Below are 24,648 nucleotides of genomic sequence, written 5' to 3' on the forward strand. Positions count from 1 at the left end.
AATATAATAAGTTCATAAATCCTCGTATAAATCATTTGAATTACATTATCCATACATCGCTTACTTTTACTGAATATAACTAGTTTTTATCTATACAGGGTACCTATTCAAATTTAAGTTCAATATGTTATAACAAAACTACTAAAAAAAGTATATAAAATATTAGCTAAATAATAAAACATGCGTAACATTATAGGCAATAACTATCCTAAAATAGTGATTTATGGCCATATGCACCGTTGTCTTTAAGTTCCGCTTTAGGCTTAAGCCACTGATTTTGTGGCTTAAATATACTATACTTAAATGTACTTAAATATACACTAAAGTGGAGCTTAAATACCGCGGTGCATATGGCCATTAAAATTTTAATAAATATAACCAATTAATGGATTTTTAAAATATTTTAAGAAATAATAGCTCTCTATTTTTTGCACGCCTATGCTTTATAAAGAAGATGCCGCTTATTCATTGTGATTTGGTTTTTTTGCTGTTCGAATTCATTTTAAATAGACTATAATGGGGTCAATCCCGTGTATTGATTAAATAAATAAATAAACTTTTCGCCAAACTGGTCTGTGAGAGAATATTATTGGAGATTATTGAAAATAAGATTAAGTTTAAAATTAAAGACGTTGTTGACACAATTTAAGATTGGACTTCTCTTAGCCCTTGTAATTTCAAGCTTTTCCAGAAGATCTAGTTTTTTACTTTTCATACACTTATGCAAAACAATTAATGGATTCCTTTTGCTAAAAACTTTCCTCTTGGTTGAACAGAGTTTTGAGTAGTCACAGGCTTTAAGAGCTGTTTTTCCACCAAAAATTTCATCGAGTTCGTTAATTACTTAAAAGGTATAAATAAACCAGACAACACAATTCCTATTTCTTTAAATGTCAAGAACTTTTTTTCGGCGCCATACGAAATAATAGACGCTACATTTGTAAGACTTTGACTTCGACTTTATTTTTATGCTTGTTACATCAAAAACAAGATCTGATCGAAAACATGGAGGTCATTCTCGGATTCAGCGACCCCTAAATACCCCTGAAAGCAACCTCAGAACCTTGCATCAAATAGAATTTTTTTACTGTATACCAGTGATAATTCATAATAGTGGCATTTTTTAGCTCATATTACAACAGAGCATAGCAGGTTTATGAGTAAGTCTGCTAACAGACAAGCCAGGACTTTAGAGTTAGAGTTCCATATGACGCCTAGGCCAAGAAGCGATAATGTGAGGACTAAACGGAATAACGAACGCAGAGATAGGTAATGGAAATTTATAACAACTGGAATTTTAATTTTTTAAAATTAATTTTTATATAAAATGTTAGATATGAGACTGATAACTTCTATTCTTATGAACCGGGAGGGGCTGAGGGTGGTGGGTTAGGGGGTCCTCAGCCTCAAGTGTTTGTCAACCCCTTAACATCGGACCAGTTTCCTGCGCTCGGGGGCAGTTCTGGTGGCAATTCTAATATTACTTTAGTAACCAATAAAAACTACACTAAATTTAGCAGTGGGGCATTTAACAGTAATGACTTTCCTTCATTGGGTAAATACTTTTTATGTTGTTAACTGATAGTGTATAGGGTGCCCATTTTTATTAGGGGCCTATACCTCTTCTTAGAATCTATAGGGTGTGGAATTTTTTTTTTTTACAGAAGTGTTTTCGTTTTAAGCGAATTTTTAAATTATTTGAGTTTTATTAATACAAGGTGTTCAAACAGTGCTGCACCGACTTTAACACCAGAATTTTTAATGGGACATCCCGTATATTTTTATATTTATAGGTTCCTTGGGAGAAATTCCTAGTAACTTTCATAAGAACTACCTATCCAAATTTTGTGTAGTTTACACAGAAATTGAGGTTTTGCATTTTTTTTAGCAAATTTATGTCCTCGGCATACAGTGTTTGGTAATGCTGGTAATTAAAACTTTTTAATAAAATTCCCACCACGACTTAGGAAGAGTATTGATCGATAGTGTCTGGGTATTCTAAATTTATGCAGGGTGTCTCAGGTAGTAAGATATATTTTTAAATTTTCAATTCGCAATATTAAACTTTTTTTTTAAATGGAATACCCTGTGTTTTATATAGTATTTTTTAAAAGAAAAAAAAAAATTATTTATCGATATACAGTATTGTGCATAAATATAGCAACAAGCGATGTTTTCAAAAATATTATTTGCTCCTTTATTTATTCCATATTATTTCTTTACTTTTAAGTACACGCCTCTGTATTATTTATAAATATACCGAGATATCATAAGAATGCCAATGCAGAGTAAGGAACTTCATGTTTGTTTATTTAGACAATGTGCATAAATATAGCAACATTCTTGCTTCGCATTTATTTTATCAGTTAAATATCGATTTACCTGCTGTAAAGTTGTTATTTTTGAATCTCAGAATTCAGAATCACAGAAAATCACGATCACAGAAAAAGAATTCACAATCACAGAAAAAAACTTAAAATGGTCAACTAACAGGTCGCACAAAAACCGTCTCTGGTCATGTAAGAAAAATTATTGAGGAGCATTACGAAAATGGTGTTAGGCAGAGTGACATTGCAAGAAGCTTACGGCTTCACAGGTCAATCGTATTCAGAGTTCGCAAAAAATTTCGCCGTACTGGAACAGCTGCACCGGCGCCCATTCCTGGTAGACCCAGAAAAACAAATTTGAGGATGAATAGGCAGCTGCTACGAATTTCCAAAGAAAATCCTTTTTTGTCTTCTTCCCAAATTTTGGCGGAAGAGTAAACCTCAGTTCCAGTACCGTAAGGAGAATATTACTTGATGCCAACTTACCTGCTCGTCGCCCCGCCAAAAAACCGTTACTCTCACAGAAGAACGTCAAGGCTCGTTTTCACTTTGCCCAATCTCATGTCCACTGGTCTGTAGCTGATTGGAAGAAAGTCGTATTTAGTGATGAATCTAAATATAATTTATTCAGGACTGATGGAGTGATGTACGTCAGACGCCCCAGTGAACAAAGATTAAACAAAAAGTACATTTGCCCCACAGTTAAACATGGAGGGGGAAATATTCTTTTATGGGGATGTTTCTCGGCTTCATGTACAAACACATTCTGCAAACACATTTAGTGCCATACATGGATGAAGTCATGCCAGTAACAGCCATATTTCAGCATGACAACGATCCAAAACATGCTTCTCAATTTGTTAAGAGGTGGCTATTCGATGAAAAAATAAATGTAATGGTCTGGTCATCTCAATCGCCAGACCTAAACCCTATAGAGAATTTATGGCATTACATTGACACCAAAATCAGGCACCTAACATGCTCTAATACAAATATTCTCTTTGAAATAGTGGAAAAGGCTTGGAAAGAAGTGAACAATGATTATATTATGAAATTAATTGAGTCCATGCCAAGACGATGTACAGATGTTATAAAGGAGAAGGGGTACTACACGAAATATTGAATTGATTTTAATTTAGTTGGGTTATATTTTTTTTAGAATCAAAACTATTTTTTGTTGCTATATTTTTGAATAATAAATTTGCATAAAACAATTTGGTGTTTTATTTATTATGATAATATGAAAATATAAACAGGCTCTAACTATTCTTGTAAATAATATATAAACCTTACTTATAAAATAGATACTAAAAGATATATAACAGGAAAGTTCAATGTTGTTATCTTTTTGCACAATACTGTATTGTTCTATACCAAAATCTATTAGTTTAGAAAATATTTAGAATTTTATTTGAGTGATATAATTTCAACTCTAATTTAGTATTTTACCATAGTAGACTGTGAAATAACAATAGTTAATATCCGCGCTTGTCGTATACATAGCTATAGAATAATACTTTCACAAATTTACATGGTGAGTTTAGTAGTTATTAATATTACTTTTTCAAGCAAGATAGTAGTTTACTCCCAAGATCTAAGAACAGACCCTAAACAGAAGAGTTCTAACAGCAGAAAAGCAGCTATAAATTCTTCTATATTTCGAGGATATACCCGAAACATCCACCAGGCAAGCCGCATTGGAGTGAAATATCAGAACATTCAAGATTATTTAAAAATTAATAACCGTAAATCATTTAAATTTTTACCTGTTCAACATTTAGAAGAGAGATACTAAGATCAATCATCTTTTGTCATAGGTTAATGAACGTGAATTTCAATGAAAATGTCTTTAATAAAATTATTTGGACTGATGAGTCAATTCTTTACATATCAATACTAAGTTTAAATAGGACAAATACGCATTACTGAAGTGATAAAAATAAGAAAAAGATTTTGGAAGTAAAAAAAGCAGGGAAGACGATCCAAGGTGTGGTGGGGAATTTATCGCTCAAAAATTATAGGACCAATTTTCTTTGATGAAAATTTGAATTCAAGAAGATATTTAGATAAGGCAAAGATTGAAATACAACCGCTAATAGAAAATGAAATACCGGCCTACCAATGTGGTTAATTAGCTTTATTAATTCATCTGAAAATACATCGAAAGCACTCGGGCAGGTTATCAAATCTAATATGGGCATTTTTAAATCAAAGGAAAACGTTAATTGTAACATAACTGCCGATGAATTGAACATTTTTTTTCAAATATTGCTCATAACACTGCCGCAAGCATTCCTATTTCACAGAGCGATCCGGTACAGGTTTGGCCATGTCTAAATGCTTCGGGAAATTCATTCTCCTTCTCACCTGTATCTTTTATAGAGGTCAGGGATATAATAACAAATTTAAAAAATAAAGCAAGTCGCGATAACTTCGGCTTAAATGTTAAGCTCATAGAATCAATAAAAAATGTGATAATTGGTCCCCTGATCAAACTAATAAACCGATGTCTCCAAAATAACACTTTTCCAGAAATACTGTAATATACTAAGTCAGCCAAAATAATACCTATTTTTAAAAAGGGGGACCTTAACAAACCGGAAAACTATCGGCCGATCTCATTACTACCAATTTTTTCAAAGATTTTGACAAGTGCATTGCTAGGCAGTTAGTCAATAACACCTCTACAAAGTTCGGCTTGTAGTTTATACCAGAGTGTCAATATGCCTCAAATGTGTTGTGTTCCGGGTTGTAACGGAAACTATAAAAACGGACCTAAAGTGCATGTCGGTTTTCCTAAGAATATACCTAAATCTAAGGGGAAAATGGGTAAAAGCCATACACAGAGATGACTTTGAGCCCACAAACAACACCAAAGTATGTGAAGCTCATCTTTCCTGAAGGTAGTATAATAAAGAGTACTTTATTATGCGTTTTATTATACATATTAAGTTCAAGATTCCAACACAGGTAAAATTTATACAATAGAATTACTAAAACCATGACTGAAACTTTTGAAACTTTTTTATATAGCGAGCCAGTTTGTGTTTTAACATCAAAATTTAAAACTCCATATACTTCCCATAGTTTAGATGATTTATATGCAATACTTGAAGCAATAGACCTTACTATTATTACCCTGCCTTTGGAGGAAAATGTTACCAATAATGACAACACCGACTGTGACTTAAATCTGCCACCTACAAATACTGCTACCGAGTCTGTTACCAATACCCTTGGCAATACTATTCTCGATCATGCCAAACTATCAAATGACATAAATAAAATGAAATGTGTGAAATCCATTTTGTGTCAAACATACTAAAAAGTTTTAAAAACATTGAAGACAACAAAATAGTGCATTCTTTAAATTTTATTTGTGCACAATTAGCTTTGCTTACAATTGCAAAGGAAAGGTACAGATATTCAAGTAGTACAATAATTTTGACTTCTATAATCTATACTATTAGTCCTCATGCATACAAGTATTTAAGAGATTATGGATCCCTAATTTTACCACATCCTCAAACTATAATGGGTATTTGTAACAAACACATGACCGATCCCCACATAGATGAAAAAAAAAATGTTTTTAACTTATGCCCGAAATGTGTTTAGTTTACTAAAGGATCATGAGAGATTTGTGACACTACTTTTTGATGAAATTCATATTGACCCTTACATGGACTATAAAGGCGGTAATATCACTGGAACATCAGTCAATAATAAGTCTCTAGCTTCAACGGCATTTACTTTTATGATTACAAGTGTGTGTTCCAGCTTTAAGGAAGTAGTTCACATAGCTCCCATCTCTAAAATTACATCAGACATACTTTATAATTTTATTAAGACAATTATTGAAAATTTAGAGGAGATTGGGTACATAGTTTTTTAATAGTGTGATAATAATGCCATTAGTTATTTTTCAACTGCAGACCAACTTAGCATTGTTTATCCTCATCCCATAGATAATCAGAGACCATTATTTTACCTATTTGACACAGTTCACTTACTTAAATGTGTATTTAATAATTGGCTTAACTCTAAACCAGACCAAAAATTTTATTTTCCTGATTTTGACACTTCGAAGAAAAAATGTGCTTGTTTTTCTGCAATTAAAAAATTACATGAACTGGAGTATACCAAAAATTTTACCAAAAAAAGCTCTTTAAGCTTTTAAAGTCAATATATGTATTTACGTGTATATAATAACATTTTTTACTACTTGATAGTATAAAAAAATAAATAAAAAAATACCTAAATACATATGTTGAATTTTGGCGCAGATGTAGGGGAGTTAGGAGTCTGCATTTAATATTACACCATAATATTTAACCTGACATTCAACCAGAACTAAAACATACCTTTGAATATTTCCTGAACTCTATTCTATTCCTAGCATTTTTTAAAATAAGCCAAATATTGAGATATTAGCATATGAAATCCCTTGGTTTTTAAAAATCGGTGGCCCACATCGATGACGTCACGCGCCAAGCACTAAGGCCTTGTCTTTGAGTGGGTGTTGAGTTAGTACCTGCCAGTTTGGTTTCCGAAAAAACAGGAATACAGTTATGGCAATCCTGGACCTTGTTGCTTTTGTCATGGATTCTTTTAACAACTTAAATTTTAGCAGTGTCTTGTTCTGTGACTTGAGCAAGGCATTTGATTATGTGCCCCATAGTATTCTGTTGCAAAAACTTGCTAAGTATAGTTTTGGTCCTGATAGTATTAGGTTTCTGGCTTCGTATTTGACAGATAGGGGGCAGGCTGTGAGTGTGAATGGGGTGTCATCAGCCCAAAGTAATATTACCATAGGAGTTCCCCAAGGCTCAATTTTGTGCCCCATACTTTTTTTAATCTATATAAATGACTTGCCTTTAATAGAACAGATCGGTAAGTTCACACTTTTTGCTAATGGCACAACTGTAGCATGTGCAGCTGACTCGCTGGAGGGTGCGGAGCTGGGGATGGATGCTATACAGGCTCAAGTGCAGGAGTGGTTTAACAGGAACCGTCTACACTTAAACGCAGAAAAGACAAATAAGGTCATTTTCACGATGAAACAGTCGGAGATGGCCAGCACTTCAACAGTTAAATTTTTAGGAGTCAATTTGGACCCTCTTCTTCAATGGCATGTACACATTGGCAATGTTTCGGGAAAACTTCGAACTGTTGTATATGCTCTCCGCTGTCTTTCTAGCTGCTCTTCACCCACTGCTCTAAGAACAGCCTATTTTGGAACCTTCGATCCTGTTTCAACTTACGCCATTTTAGCATGGGAGCATGCTCCTTGCATAAAGAGATTATTTGCTCTACAAAGAAAGGCTGTTAGAATCCTGGGTGGACTGGGTTTAGGGATGATTGTAGACATGTTTTTACCAATTTAGGCATACTTACCCTACCATCTGTTTATATATTTGAAAATCTGTTGTGGGTACATAAAAATAAATCACAATATAGAGTGCATGGAGAAGTCCACGGCTATGAAACGCGGAATGTGAACAGACTAGTCCCCATACACATCTCGTGAGAGTGGGGTGTGGGGTTTTTGGCTGTTAAGCTTTTTAATAAGCTACCTGGCAGACTTATAGAACTACCCTTTTTGCAATTTAAATCCCAATAGAGAAATATACTAATCGAAAACTCATTTTATTCGGTAGATGTATTTTTAAACTTTCATTTCGTTTAAACATGGGCCTCTATAGTGTATCTGTAGTTAAGGATTTAATTTTATGAAGAATAACATTTTGTAATTATTATTTTGTTACTTGATAGTTTTAATGCAGCATTTATAATCATATATGTATTTTTTATTTTGTTGGCTTGTGGAAATACTTTGTATGTTGGCACCAATAAATGAATCTGAATTTGAATTTGAAAAAATTAGAATGGCAACAAGATGGTGCTCCATATCACAGGAGCCACAATTAAAGTAACTTTCTAAACCAACAGTACAACCGTTGGATAGGGCAAAATGGAATAATCCCGTGTCCAGATCTTAGTCCGTTAGATTTCTTCTTGTGGGTAACATTAACGGACGCTGCATACAAGCAAAGGCTTAATACGGTAAATCAAGTGCAAAGAAGTATTAAAGAGGCTGTAGCCTACTATCAAACAGATTTTGTATTCAATGCTTTAGAACGTTAAGAAGTTGTTTATACTACATGTATTATTCAAGACGGAGGGCATATTGAAAACTTACTTTAGACTTTAACTAGCGTTATGTTGTCTTTTTTTAAGGCTGTTATTTTTTACAATCATAATAAATGTATGTCACAAAAGTGGTGGATTCTGTATCTATGAATATGACAAGAGCGGATATTAACTATTGCTATTTCACAGCCTACTACGGTGAAATATTAAATTAGCAACATTTGTTCTAAGAGCGCTATTATTGTAGAGACTTGAATAAAATTCAAGACAAAAAAAGACTTGCGATAAAATTCTAAATATTTTCTAAACTATTAGATTTTAATATTGGATATATCGATGAATAGCTTTTTATGCTTTTTTAAAAAATACTATATAAAATACAGGGTATTCCATTCTAAAAAGAAACTGAAACATTGCGAATTGAAAATTTAAAAATATATCTTATTACTTGAGGCACCCTGTATAAATTTAAAATACCTGGACACCGTCGATCAATAGGAGGAGGTCTTCTTAAGTCGTGGTAGGAATTTTATTAAAAAATCTTAATTACCAGCCTTACAAAACACTGTATGCCGAGGACATAAATTTGCTAAAAAAAATACAAAACCTTAATTTCTGTCTAAATTACACAAAATTCGGATAGGTAGCTTTTATAAAATTACCTTTACTTCTTCCAAGGAACCTAAAAATATACGGGGTGTCCCATTTAAAATTCTGGTGTTAAAGTCAGGGCAGCACTTTTTGAACACCATGTATTGACGAAACTCAAATAATTTACAAATTTACTTAAAACGAAAACACTTCTGTAAGAAATTTTTTGGACACCCTGTAGATTCTGAAAAAAGGTATAGACCCCTAATAAAATGGCCACCCTGTACAATAATTATTTCTGATACCATGTATTTTAGGAGGCTCTAATAGTCGTCCGTCGCCGGCGGTAACAATCAGAGCAAATTCGGCAACTGGATCGTCTGCACCCGAAGTTACGATCACTAGGACCGTCCGCAATCCGCAGCCCACGCAGACACAAAAAGAGAATTTCCCAGCGTTGGGAGGTGGATCTAGTAAGTCTTCGGGCAGCAGTACTGTTAGATTAAGTGTAAAGTAAGTGAGTTCATAGAGAAGAGAAGATTGTGGATTATTTAATCTCATAAAATAAATGTTAGATCCACGGAGAATTGTACCTTTTAGTTAGTTAATCTTTTCTTTTTTTAGTAGCGCAAGCAATAGCAGCAACTCTCAACAACCACCTCCGAAAGTCTCAATTAAGGTAAACCAAAAATCGAATGGAGCAATAAGTACACATATAACTGCATCGACCTCATCGCAATCTCGTACAACTGAAGCATTTCCGAGTCTCGGTAAATCCAAACAACCAATTGTGCCTACGGCCCAGTGGCGAGTACAACATAAAAATAAAAAGCCGGACGAACAAAAAGCAAACAAGGTGGCCCCTTGTCCGGTTCTGGAACCGTCTGATATTAATTCTTTTCCCAGTTTGTCCAAAACGAAAAATGATAAGGTTAAGAAGACCTCGAGTGTCACTGTGCCTGTGGACAGCTGGGTGAATTTGAATACCATGAATAGTAATTTGAAAAACGGGAAAAAGTCGGATCAGAACTTAGTTGAAAATGGTGCGCAGAGCAGCAACGGCAATATCAAAGGTAAAATATTTTGTGTGGTTAATATTTCGTATACCGTAAACCGGGGTTACTATGAGCCACTTTTCAACTTCAAATGAGTGTAACTTTTGCCAGTAACGTCTAATTACCATGGTAAATATTGGAAAACCTTGAAGGCTATGTCTACGTTCAATTTCTATTAGTCAAATATGATATATATATTCGCATCTATGAAAAAAAAAGTAAAAACATGGTGGCCATATTCACCCCGCATTTTGGGGTGTCTATGGCCTCACGCTTAAAAACACGGATAGGCTTGTTTGAAGGCGTAAAATGGGTGACTATGGCCATAAAAAGTGTAAAAAAAATGTTTTTAGTGTTTTTTATTTTACTTTAAATAAAAATAATCGTATTTTTATAGCTTTTTATTGAAAAAACAGAAACGAAACTAATAAACCTTTTGATTATTCATAAAAACAAGGTAAGAACCTACAAATACCCACTGTATGTACCTATTTAAAGAAATAACTAAAAAATAACATTCTAAAACTAAATATTTGGTAACAAAAAGGAACTTAAAAATATAATACTCTAGGTAATAAATAGGTAGGTAGGTAAACAAATAGGAACTAAAAATTATTTGAAGAAAACAAAATTTTTGTACTTCATCATTTCGGGAACCACAAAAATTGCCCTTGAAGTGGTAGAAACGGGTTCTTTAATTTTCTCCATTATTTCTATGTTGGGGTACCATAGAACGTCTTCGTTTTTCGGCCACTTCCAACCTTTTGGCCCGGACTCAATCATCGTGGAAATTTGTGCTTCATTTTTATTGGTGGAAATTATTTTTCCTGGATAATATTTTTGATCATATTTTACTATGACAAATTCCCCACGTTGATACATTTTATTGGATGAATTTTCAACCGGTAGCTGTCCCACTTCAACTGCCTCATCATCACTACTTAGATGTGCCCAATTTTCCCCTTCTGCTTCAGATAAAGAAGTGTAGCCTCCAGAAGAAACATCACTTTCTTCATTAAAATTCGTAGACCTTTTTGTGGTTTTTTTTGCCTCTTCGCAGATTTCACACCTTTCAACTTTTCTGCCCCTTCCCTACTGGTTACACATCTCGTGAGAGTGCAATATTGTTATTTTCGGAAACATCACTTATATCATCTTCCTCGTCATCCTCCAAAAGTGTTGGACCTATCCTCAAAAGGTGTTGGATGCTCCAACGGTGTGGGATCCTCCAAAGGTGTTGGGACGTTCAGAAGGCTTTTACCAGGAGTTATATTAATCTTCGTTCTCTTTGATTTGGGTTCAGCAGATCCTTTGCCAAATCTTTGTTTTTCCAATAAATCTAAAACAGAGTCGCTTATCAAAGATTGGTTCTTAAGTGCGTCCACATCTTTCCACATCCACATGCCAGTCTTCTTTAGATTGGCCATTAACTGTTTTAGGAAGCTTGGAAAATGGGATTTGTTAACAACGCATCCATATTTATATTTATATTCCTCCAAAATTTTTCGCCACGCTAACTTCATTGGTCGAAAATATGCCACATCTAACGGCTGAGTTAAGTGAGTTGTGTTGGGAGGAAGGCAAACAAATCTAACATTATTTTCTTCACATAATTCCAACACATGGGAATTTATGTGGGATGATAAGTTGTCACCTATAACAACTTTAGGGCCCTCTTCTTTTTTTAAAACTGGAAGTAAAAGATGTTCGAACCAGTCTTCAAACGTGCAGGAATCGAACCACCCTGATTTTGTTCGATTATATCTTGCATTTGGTGGTCCGCCTTAGACCCAAGACTCATATAGGACCACATACGGTGGTAAAATAGTCCCAGCCGCATTTCCACAAAACATTATTGATGTGGATGTTTTCGAAGAATGAATAATTCTCTCAGGGTATTTTGTCCCTTTCCTTCGCGATAACTTTCTTTTTCCCGGGGTTATCGGCCAAGTTACTTTCGTCAAAGTTAAAAATATTTTGTGGCGGAATATCTGCAAGTTCCTTTTCTAAGTGATTAAAATAATTATTAAGTGTTGCTAAATAAACTGCAGCTCTGACATTTTTGATATTAGCGGCAAACCTAACAGTCAATTCCTTGTATCTTTTAAGAAATAGCTCGGTCCAATCCGCACCCGGCAAATTTTCTTTAAATTTCGAATATGTCACCCCTTTCCTATCCAAATAATTTTTCACTAACATTCTTAGCTCGAATTTATCAACAGGAAACCCAAACTCGGACAACTTAAGAATATTGGCTACTATTACGTTCTCTTCTTCTGCAGACAAAGCGGTCTGCCCCCCATGCTTTTTTTCGCTAAACCTAATTTTAAATTTAGCTGAAGAGTGCTTCTAGGGATTTTATACCTTTTTGATGCCTCTCGTTGACTTATAGTCTTGTTTGTAATTTCGGCTTTCTGAAGAGTGTTATCAGTATATTCTCGATACGACCGGCTGCCCAATGGTCTTTTGTAAGTTCTTGGCATTTTCTAAAAACAAAAATTTGTTATTAGTCAACACCAAAGACCTTTTATGCATAGCCTATTAAATTATAACATTCACCGTTATCTTTAAAGTCTTTATAAAACGAAACACAAAAAAATTTGATCAAAAACATGAACCTAACCTCAAAATGTTGAATCAATCAATATGGTTCAATATATGCCGATAATTAAATGGATATGAAGCCCTATACATTTAATAATATCCTAATTAATGGTTAAAATTGAAAAAAAAACACTTTTTTATTTTAATCGTGATCTGCGAATGTAAACAAACAACTCTTAACGGTCTTTCAAGCCGGCAAACAAGTAACAAACTAACGCAACCCGTTAAATGCAGCGCATCGGTAATAATTTACTAATATTTTCAAGGTCGCCTGGTGGCCATATTGACCCCAAAACGTCTGTAAATCTAAGGGGTGAATATGGCACCCCCCTATTACCTAAGTAATTCTTTTTTTAAGAAAAAAACATACTGAATTAAGGTCACAAGTGTCCAACGATTCTTATTCACCCTTTTACTTGGCCCCAAAGAGAAAAGAAAGACTTCTGGAGACAAAGTTTTTAGAGGTAAAAAAATTGGCAAAAGGTCATTGAACTTTCATCATCCGCCAGAAAAAAGTATAAACGTAACAATTTTTTTTCATGGTTAGTATATTTTTTAGAATGTTTTATTTTGAAATTAAGTACTAGAAAATTTTTGTAAGTAATTGTTTTAATGTTGTAACAAATCTAAACATCTTTCCCAAAATGGCCATAGTCACCTCGGCAGGCCGAAGTCACCCCAGTTTACGGTACCGGGTAACAGGGAAAAGAGAACAGTGTTTTTACTTTTCAAAATTAACAAATGAAATTTGGTGTATCGATAGAATGGTTATAGGGTCCGGTAAAGTTAAAGGGAATTATAAAAACCGATTTTTTTTTAAAAATTTTTACATAGAATGTTGAGTTTAAACATTTTATTGATAAAAAAGTTAGGATGAAGTATAAAATGCAAAATTTTAAAAATTATAAAGGATTTTCTACTTACGTATTATTCACAATTACACCCGGCTTAACTACACTCTATTTGCGAATAGCCATCACGTTGATCATTATATATGCTATTAATTTTAATTTAAAGCCTTAAGTAACCAAATTCTGTAACGTAGAAGGATTTACATCACTTCATTAGGTCGTAAACACAAATTTCAACACGTAAATCAGGAATATCAAATATGTACCGATTAATTCTGTGAATTAATCGGTATTTTGCATACACATTTTTATATATACAGTAGTGGCCATAATTATAGCAACAAGTACATTTTTCCTTCAAATTATATGATGTGGTAGATTAGAAAAAAAACTGGTATATATTATGATGTATTTTTTACAAAGCTTTCTATTTATGTTTATTTTTTTGTTACTTTATAAAATAAATAAAAAATGGGAATTTTTTTTAGGAAACGGGTTGGACAAAATTATAGCAACACATTTTAGAAAAATCAATTTATTTATTCTCCAAAGTCAAAATAAGATTACAATACAATAATATTCTTCAGTATTTAGTATAGTACCCTTTAGCCCTTATAACAGCAATGCATCTTTTTGGCATGGATAAAATAAGTTTGTTTATAACATCATGATCGATTGACAACCAAGTATCCTGAAGAGCTTCGAAAAGTTCTCCAGCATTTTTGAAATTCCTGGTTCTACACCTTTTATCCGCAATTTCCCAAAGATTTTCTATTGGATTTAAATCCGGAGATTGGGAGGGCCACTTCATAACATTAATTTTTTCATCATGGAGAAACTCTTTTATTAGCCTTGAAGAATGTTTTGGATCATTGTCATGTTGAAATTGATATAACAGCGGCATATTTTCTTCAGAATAGGGTAACATAACATTCTTTAATATATCCTTGTACATAAATCGATCCATAATCCCTTCTATTCTGTGAAGAGGTCCCATACCATACCCCGAAAAACAGCCCCACACTAAAACTGAACCACCACCATGCTTAACTGTAGGAGAAGTGTACCGAGGATTAAATCTTTTGCCTACAGGACGTCGAACGTATGCAGCACCATCACTTTTAAATAAATTGAATTTTGATTCATCGCTAAAAATAACTCTGCGCCACTGATCAATAGTCCAGCCCTGGTGTTCTCCAGCAAATTCAAGTCGGGCCTTCACGTTCTTCTTGGAAAGAAGAGGCTTTTTTGCTGGTCTGCGTCCAAACAACTTATTTTCAAATAGACGCCGCCTTATGGATCGTTCACTAAGATCGGAACACCCACTGCCATCCAAAAGCCCTTTAATTTTTGAAGAGGACAAAAATGGGTTTTGCATGGAAATCCGACAATCATTTTGTCACTTTTTTTTAAAGTTTTCCGGGGACGTCCCGAGTTTTTTTTGGGTACTACCAGCCCTGTGTTATTGTATCTTTTCACTATACGTGATACAACTGATCTGTGAAGAGCAAAATTGTTTGCAATGGATGACTGTTTGATGCCTGACTTATACTGATTAATTATAAGTTGCCTCACTTCAACAGACACGGCTTTACCACGACTCATACTGTTATTTAAATAAGTTAATAACTACCAAGAAATCACAATATAAATTGTTTCAATATTGCACTTCAACAGATTGAAAGAGCACTTAATTTCAAATGTTGCTATAATTATGACCAGGTGAAATATTTGCAATTACAAATATTTATTGTCAGCAAAAAAACAGGTAGGCTTTCTTTTATTTGAATGAGAAATTTTGTTTAAATATTAAGAGGCCATCTAAACCAGTGGCGTACTTTTACGATTAAAACATACATATAATAGTTATTATTAAATATTAGTAAAATTCAGATTTGTTGCTATAATTTTGGCCACTACTGTATTTTAACCCTCAAAAAATTCCAAAATTGCCCCAATATATATACACTATCGGACAAAAGTAGAGCAACACTTCCAGAAATATTTGCAAATACCGATTTTAAAATTATAAATGCATGACAATGTATACAAATCCACTAAGTTTTAAAACTACAAAGTAGGCTATGATTATCAATGTTAACAAAAATTTTCGCAATCAAAACAAATGATTTTATTTTGACGTTTAAGTTTAAATGCTTCATAGTAACGCGTCAAAAGTAAAGCAACATTCAAATAATTTGTTCAAAAGAAGGGTTTTAGCAAAAGTAAAGGGATAAAATAATTGTGTAAGGTGATTTTTATGTTTTTTTGAACATTTCTGTGTAAGATTAATCATGCCGAGAGGAATTCCAATTTCAAAAGACTTGAAGCAAAGACTTGTGAATGGATTCATGGAAGGTAACAAAGAAGCCGATATTTCAGGACAGTTTGAGTTCTTCCGGTACACTGTGTCCAAAATAATATCATCGTATAATAAGAGGGGACATTTAGAGAAGTTGCCAAAATCGGGAAGGCCAAGGAAAACATCAGTAATGACTGACAGACGCATCAAAAGGATTTCCCAAAATGATCCTTGGAAGTCCGCACCTCGAATTTTTGCCGAAATTCCAGAAATTACGGTTGGTATACGAACAGTACAAAGAAGGTTAGTAGACGCAAAGTTATTTAGTAGACGTCCAGCTAAAAAGCCGTTAGTTTTAATAAGAAATAGAGCAGCAAGGTTGGCATTTGCATGCCGGCATTTAAACTGGACCGTCAATGACTGGAAAAAAGTTCTATTCAGTGATGAAACGCGCTACAAAATATTCAATTCTGATGGAATGAGGCCTGTGAGGCGACCGATCAATACAAGGTTTAATCCTAAATACGTAACACCTACAATTAAGCATGGTAAAGGTAGTGTATTTTTATGGGGTTGTTTTTCATGGAATGGGGTAGGCCCTATGCACTTTATTAATGATACGATGGACTGATTTGTTTATAGGGATATAATGCAGAATGTTATGCTTCCTTATGCAGAATGGGAAATGCCATTGCGTTTTATTTTTCAACAGGACAACGATACAAAACATTCTTCACAAGTTGTTCAACAGTGGTTTCGGGAAAATAATGTTCATGTTTTACAGTGGCCAGCACAATCTTAACCCCATTGAGAATCTCTGGGAAGAAGTAGAACGTCGTATTCGTACCCAAATGTTTCCAAAATAAACAATCCTTAATAAATAAAATTAGTGAAGTTTGGACAAGTCTTCCCGAAAATGTCATTCAGAAGTTGATTGCTTCAATGCCGCGCCGTTGTCAGCAAGTAATTAGTAATAATGGATATTCTATCAATTACTAATGTATTACTTTCAATTGTTTTTGTTGTTAAATGTGTTAAATATTTTTAGTTGAACTAAAGTAAAATAAAATATTGTTAAATACAATTTGTTGCTCTACTTTTGTCGCCCCCATTCTTATCAATTTTTATAAGCATTAATATTTACCGTTCTTAAAATGATTAAAAGTGCACCAAAATGTACTGAAATATTACTTTCAGTGTAAGGATAGTGTGACATTAAGCTTAGTGAAAAATCACAATCCAATAATTTTTTTTATTCAAACATGAATAAAATTGAACTTTGTTGCTCTACTTTTGTCCGATAGTGTATATTTTAATTATAGCAAAATTAAGAGCTGAAAAACCTTGTGCAGGCTGGCAATAATTACGTATTTAAGTATGTACAAAAATCTTCATAATTTCCAAAGTTTTGTATTTTTATCAATCATCCTCACTTTTTTATCAATATTTACCACACTCGACATTCTATGAAAAAAATTTCAGAAAAAAATCGGTTTTTAGACGTCCCTTTAACTTTACCGGACCCTGGTTATATTTCCGACTTAACCGAAAGTGACTTGAGTTTTTTTATTTCAAACGGGACATGTATATTATTGCGTATTCGATAGTAAATAATATTGTGAGAACAGTGATACCGCAGTTGCAATTTTTGTTTTATAATGATAGAATTAATATTTTTTATTAATTTTAAAGTAGGGTGCCATGAATTCGTTAGAAGTTTAATTTTTATTCAAGTAATCATGGAAGAATATATTCTATCATGTATTTTATTACTTGGATCTTTTACGCTCTTTTTAAAATGCCCACACCAGTATTTTTGGCATTTACTTAATTTTTTTTTAATAGTACGTTATTAAAAATGCATAAATTAGTTGATAAAAAAGGCCATAAAAATAAAAAACTAAGTCATATAAATAAAAGCACTTAATTAGTCAATTAAAGTAGGTAAATAAAAATACACTTACACTCCTTAAGATTTATTTAGAAAAAAATGTGAAACCTAAAAAAAAGATGACATTTCCAAATGGAGATCATAAACTCTACAACTTGCGTTTTGCGGATGACCAAGTAATACTCAAAAAACAACAGCAATGACTCGTCAAAACCGCCTTATATCGTGTAGTAATGCTAGGCATCTATTCATGCTAGCTGCAGAAGTCATATATATTTTTTAAACTTTTACTATACGGGGTGTAAAAAATTGTAAAAGGAAAGTAATAGAGGTCATCTGTCCTGGAAAGAAAAGCTGTCCAGATATGTCTCAGTAGTAAATAGGTTCATTTTAAGGAGGCTTTTTTGCTGCTGCTACTTATCTGATCATCTTTTTAAAATTGCATGAAATTATACAAAGTATTAAAAAGAAAGCATGATTTTATTTTGAATTAACAATACAATACATTTCTGGGTTTGTCTATTAATGGAGCAATAAATTTCGGGGAGTATATTTTAGGTGTTTGTAATAAGGCTTTTTCTGGCAGCTACACTTTAAGGGTAATATCGAAGTTTTTGTGCTTCTGGCAGCTACACTTTAAGGGTAATAGCGTGTTTTTTTATTGCAGAAGAGAGCAGTTTGCTATCTTTGTCGGATAAAGAATATAGACATGGGTTCTGAATCATATCTGAATTGTCTTAAATCACTTGTTAAAAAGCACGGACCATAACACAATTAGTGAAATAAGGCACCACAAAACTATCACATACAATTTTTCTTAAAATTTTGGAGTAGTATCAAATAGGTTCCTTTTTTTACTTTAGGATTACAGCTTGACACAAATTGTCAATAAAATTACGAGGTATGGCCTAAGAGAAAATGCTGCACTTTTAGGAATTACTAAATGTTCATTAGACAGGACAGTTTGTACAATTTCCTTATTTCCGATACATAGCTTACATAAAATAAGAAACCATAGTTACGCTTTTAAGAAATATGGTTTACAAGCCTCCGAAACTAATGAGGTTAACGAATTGAATCTTTCGCATTTTTTATTGCAACTCAATTCTACCTTTTCAGTATTATACAGGGTGTTTCAGAACTTTGGGATCAAACTTCTAGAGGTTGTTCAGTGCTTTATTTATTTCATTATGGTACAATCCATTTGAGTATAGGAACCCATGTCTGGAAATGTATGACTACGCCACTACGGCCCTAAGACGCGTTTAAATTTAGAAAAAATATTAATTACCTAAATAGGATCTGATGCATTTATTATATGCATGTATTGTATGCATTTATTGTATGCATGATACCATAACAAAAATTGTTCAAAATGTCTTCCTCCAACCTCAATACACCAATTTAAACGCCGCACATGATTTCGGCGGACTACACTAAAAATTTGATCCTCGTTTTGAATGATCTTAAATGCTTCTGTTATTCGTCCAATTAAGTCTAGCTCTGATTCTACTGGAGTTTCGTAGACTAAAGACTTTACATGTCCCCACAAGAAAAAATCGAGTGACGTTAAATCGGGTGACCTAGGAGGCCAAGAAACTGCTCCACCTCTGACAATCCAACGGTGCCCAAACCGCTGAGCCAAATACTCGCGTACTTATACAGCAAAGTGAGTCGGCGCTCCATCATGCTGAAACCACATTTGCTGTCTAACGTTTAGTGGAACATTTTCAAGGAGTTCTGGGAGAACTTCCTCTAACAAATGCAGATAAATAGGTCCTGTTAACCGTTCCGGTAGAAGGTATGGCCCAATTAAATAATCATCAGCAACACCTGCCCATACGTTGACAGACCAACGATTCTGATGTTTTCTTGAAAAAATTGCATAAGGATTTTCTTCGTCCCAAACATGGATATTCCTACTATTAAAAATACCGTCTCTTGTGAAAGAGGCTTTATCGGTCCACAAAACATATCGTAAAAAATTTCGTTGTGCAATGATGTGATCCAGAAGCCATCGACAAAATTGAACTCTAGGATGATAATCGGCTGCAGTCATACCTTGAACTTTCTGGAAGTGGTAAGGATGGAGTTGTTGCTCGTGTAGTACCCGCCAGATAGAAGCGTTACTCGTATTCATATTCTTAGCGACGTCACGTGTGCTATTTGATGGTTCATCAGCAACTCGCTGAAGCACCTTTTCTTCAAATTCGACCGTTCTTACGGTTCGAGCAACACCAGTATCATGCATCTTGGTCTTAAACATGCCTGTCTCAGCGAGCCGCCGATGAACCGCAATAAACCTTTTGTATCCAGGATGGTGTCGTTCGGGATAACGTTCATGATACAACCGCGATGCTTCTCATGCATTGCAGTTTGTTGCGCCGTATGCCAAATGCATATCCGCCAATTCTTGATTGGTAAAGTTTTCCATTAGCAATAAATGTTTAAAAATTGTAAGCTTTAAAATTTTTAAACATGACATTGAGAATTGACATTGATAAGCGTTCATTTTAAACAATTGTTGTTATGGTATCATGTACAAAAGGTAAAAATAAATGCAGCAGATCCTATTTAGGTAATTAATGTTTTTTATAAATTTTAACGCGTCTTAGGGCCGTAGTGGCGTAGTGACGCATTTCCGGACATGGGTTCCTATACTCAAATGGATTCTTCTGTTGCACTGAAAAACCCCCAAAGTTTGATCCCATAGTTCTGAAACACCCTGTATAATAATTATGCAATTTCTTAAAAAGTAATTTAAAAAGTTTTTCAAATATCACTATCTAGCCGAAATCACAGAAAACAATGTGATTAGTAATTGATTTCTTTTGACTACCGAAGCCTTTCTTTCTAAATAAGAACAAGTTTATTAAATTCTGTTGAGCTAAACCGTAAATATAAAGAGTTTTATTATGTGGTATTGTCCTTGCTTTACATTGAAAAGCAAAAGTTTTTTGGGATAAAGTATGCAATTAAGAGACGTTATTATTTGAGGTTGATCGACGTTTGAATTCTTTATTGGACCTTCAAACCATTATGGTACATGTTTTTCTTCTGGATATTTTATTACTATTAATTAAAGATATGAGTAAAAATAAGAAAATGTTCACATAAAATAAACACAAGCATAAAATAAAGCAACGAAAAATATTTAAAAAAAAGTAAAGTAATCTAGGAGAACATAACTTTAATTGTCAATTGCTTGAAAACTGCATAGATCATGCCATATGGACATGGCTAACTTTTTTTCAATTTGTCCCATATACACAGAGTAATTTGCAAAATCTTTTTTTTATTATTGGTTGATCTGTATTCAAGATTATTGGGCTATAATTAGAGTAGAAACGTATCATCCATTTTTTCTCTAAGAGACCAAACGAAAACAAAACAAAGGTAAAAACACAAAGTCACGGTCTCATTAAATCCATATAATTTTTTAAAAGCTACACGTGTTTCGCTCCTATCGGAGCATCATCAGGCCTAAAAAATACATTAAGATATTTTTCATAAAAAGAACGCTTATAAAACTTATTACCTAGACCTACACAGATCACATTACAACTAACAACAAAAGAAAAGCTAGGTTAAGTTAACAATTCCCACCATAGATAAAAATATATGCTTAAAAAAATAAAAAAGTTCGTTCCCCACTGGTGACATTTTACATTAACTCAAACTCTAATAAATCTAATTTTAATAATAAACATCTAACTTCTCTTAAAAATAAAATAAAAAATCACGATTTAATCCTTTCGAAAGCTGAAGGGTAATTGCCTGATTATACTTAAGAGGGATGATTACATAGAGAAGGTTTTGGATTTTTTGGGTTCGGGTGACTTTGTTAATGTAAACAAAGATCCTACTAGCTCTTTTTTCTCCAAGGTTAAACAAACCCTTAAGGTGTAATCTGACTTTAGAATTTTTTCATACTAGGAAAGAAAAATTATACCCTATGAATCCCAGAACTCCTCTCCTCTACGGCCTTCCTAAAATCCATAAACCCAATCTCCCTATTAGGCCAGTAGTATTGTTTGTAAACTCACCTTGTTACAACTTGTCAGCCTGGTGAAATACCACACTTAGAGATGTAACTGGTTTCAGAAGTACTTATTCCACAAAAAATTCAGTAGAGTTGACAAATTTTTTAAAAAATATCTGCATACCAGAGGGTTCAAAAGTAATTTCACTGGACGTTAAGAACTTATTTCCAAGCATTCCACCTTTTGCTTAAGTCACCGCTTGACAGATTTATTGTTGATGATCTTTTAACACTCCTCAAGCTAGTACTTGATCAGAATTTTTTCGTTTTCAACAACAGGTTTTTTAGACAACTGGACTAGCAATGGGGTCTTGCCTCTCTCCTCTTTTCAGTGAGATTTTTATGCGCCATTTGGAGAAAAGGATTGTCAATGGGAAGTTTGGTGCTTTTCTCACTCTATATAGGAAATACGTGGATGATATTTTTGTGGTATGGAATGGAAATGATCTGGAATTGGCGGATTTACTCATTTCTATAAACTCTCTTCACGCAAATATCTCGTTTACCATTAAAGAAGAAAGAGATGGAAAGTTACCTTTTCTTGATGTTGTTATTTCAAAAAACACCAACAAACTTGAATTTGAGATCTACCACAAACTCACCACTACGGACAATGTCATCCAATACTCCTCAAACTCCCCTTATTCCTACAAATTTGCCTCTTTTAATTCCCTTTTCTATCGCCTTTTCAACATCCCCCTTTCTAGAGAAGCTTTCCTTGATGAACTAAATATAATTAAACATATTGCTTTTAATAATGGTTTTCCACTTGATATAATTAATCGCCTTTATTCTAAATTCTATAATAAATACAAACTTACTTACAACTTAATCCATCTTAATAATGAAAATAGTCATCTTTTTAGATCAATGTCATTTTTTGGTAATATTTCTTTTCAGCTTGCAAAGTTTGTACAAGTCTACAAATCTTACAATTGCTTTTAAAACTACAAACAGTTTAAAAAGTCAGCTAGTTAGTACAATAGATAAGGCAGATTTCTTTTCAAAATTAGGGGTATATTCATTAAGATGTAATGACTGTAATGCCATTTACATAGGGCAATCGGGGAGAAAAATTTCCACCAGAATAAAGAAACATACAAGTTTGGTGGACAGGTATAGGGATACTGACATGATCGAAACTAAATCGGCGTTTCTAACGCCGAAACTAAATCATTTATTGGCCTCCTCACATGGTGTTTCTTTAACTCAGGGAGCGGATATTTTGCAGGAGTGCTCAAAAGGCAAAAACCTGGACTTGTTGGAAAAAATGGAAATAACTAAAGCTAAGAAGAGCCCTGTCCTTGTGTGTGTGAACGATATTTTCACGTTTGAACCTCACCTCATTTATAACAACCTCTCTTAAAAAGTCTTTTCTTCTTTTTTTCTTTTTCGATTTTAGATATTTTTAGTTTTTATTGTTATGATTTTTTACTTATATTCACACATATTAGTATAGTTCGGATTGTTTCCCATTTTTGATCATGTTACTTGGTGGCCTATGGGTTAGACGCGAGCCTGTGAATCTAAAGGTTGCTGGATCGTTCCCCACTGGTGACATTTTACATTTTACTTTTTTATTTTTTTAAGCATATATTTTTATCTATGGTGGGAATTGTTAACCTAACCTAGCTTTTCTTTTGTTGTTAGTTGTAATGTGATCTGTGTAGGTCTAGGTAATGAGTTTTATAAGCGTTCTCTTTGTGAAAAATATCTTAATGTATTTTTTAGGCCTGATGATGCTCCGATAGGAGCGAAACACGTGTAGCTTTTAAAAAATTATATGGATTTGATGAGACCGTGACTTTGTGTTTTTACCTTTATAATTAGAGTGTTTATTTAAAAAATTATGTGTTGATAAATGAAGGGTAATTGTTGTGACACGAGAGGCAATAGATGGTTTTTAGATTATTGATATTCGTGACTTAATTCAATAGCTCTATGGCACAGATTTTGTATTGTGTTATTCTTATGTTATGTGGGATTAATTAAGAGATAATTTAAGACCCAACTGGAACTTGTTGGTCATTTTATAGCAAAAGGTGTTAAACCGAAAAGTTGTAGAATTATTATTAAATTAATTTTTCAAAACTTTTATGGCAGGTTTTAAAAAAAAAAAAGTTGTTCATAAAAAATACGCTCGCTAGCGGCGGAGTTACGAGAATAATTACTAACAATTTCTTGGCCGAATTTATTACCCAATTTTTCCCCAAAGCTCCTGGATTATTCATTACTGAGATATGATATCTCATTACCTTAATAAAACACTGTATGTATGGCAGGTTAGATGTATCTACAGGGTGTCATTGAAATGGTGTAAAAAAATTCAGGAGGTAATAGTACTCCTAAAAATAGTAAAAAAGGCTCCTATAAGTATAGGGCGGAAAATGCATATTAAAGCAGTTAGGGGCACTAAAAAGGTGAATTTAAGAAATGTTTTTTTTAGAATTGTAGGTTTAAAAAACGAGATAAAATTTGAAAAAAAAAAATCATCTGTCATAAATTTTGATCCTAAATTAAATGGTGATAGTAAAAAAATATTTAAAAAATTGGAAATGGTAGTTTTTGCAAGGGTAGGGGATTGTTTCGTGAATAACTTTTTTAAGGTAACTTTTTTCGCATCGCATTTTTTGAAAACTACATACTTTTTCCTACAAAAAAGGTACTCTTGTTGCACATTGCCCAGAGCGATGGTATTCGAGAAAATTGAAGGGAGTTTGCTCTGATGGGTTGCTAACTGGTTAGTCAACATAAAAATGATAGTTATGACGTTTCAAAAGTAATCAAGTAGTTATCAAATAATTAACTGAAAAATAAAAATTTCATTATTTT

General features: G+C 33.4%; 1 protein-coding gene across 2 annotated transcripts in view; it reads left to right on the top strand.

The window, feature by feature from the left end:
- LOC126740236 (E3 ubiquitin-protein ligase ZNF598) overlaps nucleotides 1-24,648 on the top strand; it is a 36,627-nt gene that overhangs the window by 9,189 nt on the left and 2,790 nt on the right. Inside the window, exons 4-7 of one of the 2 annotated variants that reach the window (XM_050446170.1) lie at nucleotides 1,128-1,269; nucleotides 1,335-1,555; nucleotides 9,389-9,584; nucleotides 9,696-10,144. In XM_050446170.1, coding sequence (XP_050302127.1) covers nucleotides 1,128-1,269; nucleotides 1,335-1,555; nucleotides 9,389-9,584; nucleotides 9,696-10,144 — 1,008 coding nt within the window. The remainder of the gene's footprint in view (nucleotides 1-1,127; nucleotides 1,270-1,334; nucleotides 1,556-9,388; nucleotides 9,585-9,695; nucleotides 10,145-24,648) is intronic. The other variant, XM_050446171.1, reaches the window with a different exon arrangement.

The sequence above is a fragment of the Anthonomus grandis genome, chromosome 9, assembly GCF_022605725.1.
Source record: "Anthonomus grandis grandis chromosome 9, icAntGran1.3, whole genome shotgun sequence".
Lineage (NCBI taxonomy): Eukaryota > Metazoa > Arthropoda > Insecta > Coleoptera > Curculionidae > Anthonomus > Anthonomus grandis.